This window comes from Myotis davidii, unplaced genomic scaffold, assembly GCF_000327345.1.
Source record: "Myotis davidii unplaced genomic scaffold, ASM32734v1 scaffold2747, whole genome shotgun sequence".
NCBI lineage: Eukaryota > Metazoa > Chordata > Mammalia > Chiroptera > Vespertilionidae > Myotis > Myotis davidii.
In genome coordinates, this window is record NW_006297768.1 from 44,130 (window position 1) to 50,390 (window position 6,261).

The 6,261-nt window shown below is 45.4% G+C and overlaps 1 protein-coding gene across 1 annotated transcript; it reads right to left on the minus strand.

Moving 5' to 3' along the window:
* Positions 1-682: 682 nt before the first annotated feature.
* On the minus strand, positions 683-6,261 carry LOC102757179 (mas-related G-protein coupled receptor member X1-like). The gene is given in 2 exon segments (XM_015570235.1): positions 683-1,688; positions 6,257-6,261. Coding segments are annotated over 2 exon segments (1,011 nt in total).

A 6,261-nucleotide genomic window follows, 5' to 3' on the forward strand; every position in this document is an offset into this window, starting at 1 on the left:
ACAAAATTAAAAGAAAAAGAAATACAAGTAACCAATAAGCTCATGAAAGAATGCTCATGCTTGCAAAGGTTGAAAAATGGTGAAAACAATGTACTTAAAGAGGGTGACTCAAATCTGGCAATGGGGATTTAGCAGAGACTTGAGTTGAAAATCACCATATGTTCATTCATTAATTCACTTATTCAATCCACATTTATTATGCTAAAGAGCTAGTCCAAGGCCTGCCAAAGTCATCAGGGACTGGTCACTGGGGCTTGATTGAACTTTAATTAATTTAATTTATAGAGACATTGTAGAAGAATGATCACAAAAACTTGTCAAAAATGTAATGTTCATGCAGTTTCTATCAAGTTCAGTGATGAAAGAAATTTAGACTTTTCCTGCACTTCTTTCATCTTCTGCTGGAGGTGGGATTCTTCAAATGTGAGAGCAGTCCTGGACCTCAGAGATGGCAAAGCTCCCGTGGGGATGGGGTGAAGGCCTTGGGTGAGGCAGTCCTGGGACATTGTACTCTGTGTTTATTTGACAGGCACTGGCTCACTACACCCCAGGAGCTGTATTATTATGCTAATTGTTTTTATTCCGGGGCCCAGAGGGCAAACACGGTAAGAAAACGAATCAAATGAGATGGACAAAGCTGGCTTTCAAAGTCACTTCTGTCTCAACAAAGGAAGACTCTGAATCAGGACACCAGATTTCCCGACATGGCCAGGGTTTCCCCAGGAAGGCCTTCTCCAGGTTCATCCACCTCAGGAGTGTCCTGCAGAGCCCTCTGGAGAATCAGCCTCAGGGTGTGTCTCCGCTTCCACCATCACTGCCTGAAGGAGCCAACGAAGAAGTAAATGATGGGGTTGGCACAGCTGTTGACACAGGACAGGAGAACTGCCGCCAAGAAACGAGGAACGAAGGCATTGAAATTTTTTTCAAACCAGATTAAGAGGAACCAGTGGATGCCAAAGGGCAGTCCACAGAGGAGGAAGACCAGCCCTGTGAGCACGATGGTCGCACAGAGCCTTGTCAAGGGAACCCGGTTGGAGCCACACAGCAGTCTGGTCATCAGGGCCAGGCTGGACCCAGTGAGAATCACAAACAGCAAAATCAGCCATGACACAGTGATGGAATCCAACACTCGGCACCAAACACGGTGCACTTTCCTAATCAGGTAGCCACAGTAGTTTGCTTCCAGGAAGCTCAGCAGCAGGGACAGGGCCCAGAGCAGAGCACACATTATGGCGGACATGTGTCTGGGGCTGTGGCATTGGTACCAGATGGGCCACAAGACAGACAGGCAGCGCTCAGTGCTGATGGCGCTGAGAAGGCTCAGGCCTGAGATGTAGGCAAAGACTGACACAGGGATGACAAACCTGCTGATTCTTCTAAGGACAAAACTGAATTCAAAAAGTGATCTTAGGGTACCTATACATCGGCTGCAGAGGAAGAGGAAGTCAGCCCCCGCCAGGTTGAGGATGTAGACAGAGAAGGCGTTCCTGCGCATGCGGAAGCCCAGCAGCCAGAACACCACCACGTTGCCTGCCAGCCCAACCAGGGCCACGATGCCTGTCAGTAAGTGCAGGATTAACTTTGTATAACGTTGATAAATGGCCTGATCACTTCCATTGGTTGTTGTGAGGTTGGTCTCCCAGGCTGTGACAGTCATATCCGTGCTCAGAAGTGCTTCAGTTGTGGGCCTGGAAACAAAACAAGACTTGAGCACCTGCTCTATGACCACTGACCCTCTGGCCACCCTGTCTGTGTCGAATGGAGGCTTCCAGAGATTAAGATTCTTTCTGAACCACACAGTCTTGGAGTCCTGGATCCTGAATTCAAAACCAGTTCTCTCTGAATCTTAGAGCCTGGGCTGTTTCTACTGCAACATGGACTCTCTGCGCTCACTATAGAGCCCATGACATGTGCCCTGGAGGCAGGAAGAAGAGTCTGCCCAGGTCCTGTGGATGACAGCAGGGTCCTGAGTTCCCCAGTGCTTGTGCTCTGGGAGAGTGGCTTTGTTTGACAGCAGGCTGTCAGAAGCCCCAGGGCAATCTCAGTGACTGAGAGTGGTCTACTCACCAGGGAGAAAGGAGGTTATGATTTATAACTCTTGAAGGGAATGAGACCCCTTGTTAGGACAGAGTGAGGACCCCCAAAAGCTCTTGCATTAGAAATGTCCCATTGTTTCATCTTTATGAGGGTAGACATTGATTACTCTTCCCATTGTTGTGTCCCCAGGGCCCAAGTGTGTGGGTACACAATGGGGCTGTCAATCAAATTTTAATCCACAGATGAATGAATGAATGAATGAATGAATGAGGGGCTCAATGAGGAAGAAAATTTGGATTTAAGATAATATAAATTTTTTAAATGAAGAATTTTAAATGTACTAGTAAAACAGAATTCAGTACTTTTAATTCCACCACTAAAAAGCACATTTGTAATGAAAAGAAAATTTTGTTTCTAAGTATTCATTCTGTGCAAAGCGCTTGTTTGTTTGAAAGAATTTTTTTATGACTCCAGACACCTCCTATCCAGGTGGGAGAGGATTCAGGACTGAATTAGATTTCTCTGCATTTTTGAGGAGAAAGAAGCCATTTTGGGAAGGAAAGAGGTGGCCAAGGGTTTGAATAGAAGTAGTTGAGAAGGAAAAACAGAACGGGCATTATTAACCGGTTCCTATGATACCTGTGATAGGAAAGCGACCCATGTCCCTACAAGAGATTTGGAGTTGAGATTTCTTTGCAGATCAAAGCATTTGTGTAAGAGAATTCTCATGGTGGTGGTGGAGTTAAGAAGTGCTTAGTTCTATTTTACAAAGGCCTTTGGATGAAAAGAAAGAAGCTCTTGCAGAATTTAGGTAAAAAACATAAATCAACTCATACATAGGTGAAGTGTAGCAGTTGATGAGTGCTTACATGGTATTATCTCTTTTAATCGTCCAAATAGCCCTATGAGGCCAGTAGTGTGCTTACTCCCATGTGGCACATAGGAAAAGACAAGCACAAGGAGGTGAATGACATGCTCCAATTCTCATGTGCACAAGTGGAAGAGCCTGGATCTGAATCCACAAGTCAGTCAGAGTCTTTGCCCTTCCACCACCCTGTATCCCACTACTAGGTGGTGTGTCCGGTACACAAGGGGAATGGTGGGCAAGAATCAAGTAATTCTCAGGGACAAGTCTAAAATGGCAACTCACTTATGGGTTTTATTAAGTTAGACTAGGCAAATTAGGTAAATAACAAGGAAGTGAAGCTTATCCAGTGTGGATGAAGGGGGTGGAATCCACCTGAGAACAGACCAGAGATTCCAGGAGCTCTTTCTTCCCGCTGAACAGACCCAATCTGTCAATTCTTTTCTGGTTCAGCCAGCGCAGGCTCCCCCAGGAGAATGTAACCCGCTACCCCTCAGTCTGTGGGTGTAGCTCTCACCACTGAGTCCAACCTGCTAGGCTTCTCTCCCTTTTTAAACTCAAAACCTAATAATGACAACTAGATCTGTCTGGGTTTGTCTTTTTTTCTTGGCTGTTGTTGTTCACTATTGTATCCTCGGCATTGAGCACATGTTCGTTAGAGATCATCTGTTACAACATCATCCTTTAACTCAGGAAGAAACTGAGGCTGAAAGAGCCAAAGGATTTCCCTGAGATCACAGGGTGAACAGCAGGTTCAATGCCAGCCCTGGCCTCCTGGAGCCCAGCCTGAGGCTTTCCCACTGTTCTCTGCCTCATTGTGGGATCAGCACATGAGTGAAATCTTCATGTGAGCTCAGAACAGGAGAGAGCTTCAGGGTATAGAAATGCTAGTTGGTCTAAATACCCATTTTCTTCTCTCTCACATAATAGTTCTGAGAGTTTTAGATGAGAAAATGGATTCTAATCCCAGTTTCCATTCCCGTTTGATGGCACCATGTGACCAGGTGGTAGCCAATGGCCTGTGAGCACAATTGATGTAACCAGTTTTAGGTTGTGCCTTTCCTTCCCCTCTTCTCCTCTGGATGGAATGCAGATGAGTCTGGGAGCCCTGCAGGAGCATGAAGTCACCTCTCTAGGGCTTGGGAGCAGTGATTTGAAAGAGCACAGGTGTCTGATGCCTTGAAATCACCAGTCAAGTTCTAGTAAGCTCTCTTGCTTTTCATTCTAGGGCTACCAAAATCAGAAATTTAAATTCTTAAAAATATTTGTATTTGTACAACCACCTTTTAAAATAACATACATTCCATCCTTATGGCATTTATGATCAGAGATATTATTTTTAAGACATGAAACCCAGTAGGGGAGTGCCAACAGATCAAATAAATGAGATATAATAACAACTTGATCTATTCACAGTGGGAGAGGAAAAAATTCCAGGAAAAGGAACAATGAAGTGGCTATAAGAAAAATGAATTCTCTTCATTTGACGTCAAATTTCATCTCCAGCTTCTCTACCCTCTGCTGCATCCTGGGAGGACACATCCCTTTGTCTCACCACTGGGCTCCCTTTCCCTCAGGCTCTTGGTTTCTCTCAGAAAAGGGCGACACCAACAGCTGATTGGAGGGCAGGAGGAGGGTCATTGATGTTTTACTAGTAGCTCCCTGCCTCCCTGCTGTCAGGCTGTGAGTTTGCCATGGTGATGTTGCTCTACCTAAGCATAAAGCTTCTGTAGAACAGTAAGATAACGTGAGAAATATGAGGTTATTAACAACAATTCAGGTTTGAAAACAATGTCTGTGAAGCAGAAAGGACCTGGGTCACTCACAGCCCAAGCTAACAGCACCCATAGCTTGCCTGAGAGAGCTTCAGGTCTCTGGACTCTCCTTCATGGGAGCCCATGGCTCCTTGCATGCTCCACCCCAAGATGCAGTTGTGACCATGTGGACTAAGAGTGAGAAAGCAAAACTGCCTTTGAGAGATGATAGTTCTGAGCCATCTCTTACCTGGTCATCATTTTCTAGTTGAAGGTAGTGAGTAGAAGAAGAGGAGCTTTCCAAGGTGTGCTGAGCACCAGAGAATGCTCTCCTACCCCTGGATAGGAGGTGTCTGCAGGAGCAGGAGTGGAACCTGATGACCAACAGAGGCTTATAAAGATGCTGGGCAGCCCCTGTGACTTCCTGCCCAAGGGGCACTGGCAAATGAGATTCTGGAGATGTGAGACAAGGGCCTCACGAGATGTTTCTCATTTTCCCTGAGTCCAATGACTTATATCTACCTCTGTCCATTTTACCCCATCCGGTCCCCCTCCCCAGGAATGTCTGAAGTGGATCTAGTCACTGCCCATAGTTAGCCTGAGCAGGAAGCCCACCCAGCAGGCAATGTGAGCTTCAATAGCTAAAGAAGAGTTTGCTTGGCATTTAGGGCCCTTCATGGCCTGGCTCATCTGATCTGTTTCCACTTACTTCCAGAAGTAATATATGCATAATACTTTATTTCACAGGACACGATAGTGTGTAAAATAAAAAGGAAAGTCCCTCCTAATCTCATTTTTCTCTAGTAATCAATGTTTCCATTATAACTCTTTTATAAGTTATTTTATAGGTTTTCATTATAAAACTACATTTCTCTTTTTGACTTATCAAGATCAACAACTGTGTGTATTGTGTTTCTTTTTAAAAGATAAGGAATTTAGTGGAAAAAAATTGCATGGGAATAAGTGGAAGCTACACTGACATGCTTCCAGGACCAAACTGGAATTACAACTAAAATAAAAAGACAATACCCCGAACAATCAAGTGAAGACTAGATGGGGAGAACCCTGATAACCAAGGATGGAAAATGGAGACTGCATAGAAACTGGTAATAAGGGCAGAGTCAGGAAAGGGCAGGCCAGGTTCCCCCAGACAGAAGCTCAAATTCTGGAAAGATATCTCAGCTGTGGGGTGTTGCCACTGAGAACTACTCCCCAAGCTGCACCTGCCAGCAGAGAGGACCTCAACTGAGAAAGATGCTCACATAACATCTGGCTATGTAAAGTGGTAGGATTGTTGTCTGCCAGGGAGAGATGACTGGAAATGCAGGCACTCTCTTAAAGGGACAATGCACAAAGTTTTGTTTGTAGCCATTCACCTTGTGCTCCAGCAGAGGGAGGGCAGAGTGTACTGGAGATGTGTGAGCAGAATCCAGGGTTAGGGATTTTGGGTTTAGAGCTTGGAAGGCAGACACCCTGTTTCCTGTGTTGAGTCATCCCCTCACACTGCAGAGGTCATCTCTCTCAGGCAGAACTTTGCTATCCAGGTAATTATTGCCTGGCTGGAAAGACAGTTGACCCACCCTACTGGAAAACCCCTCACCCCAT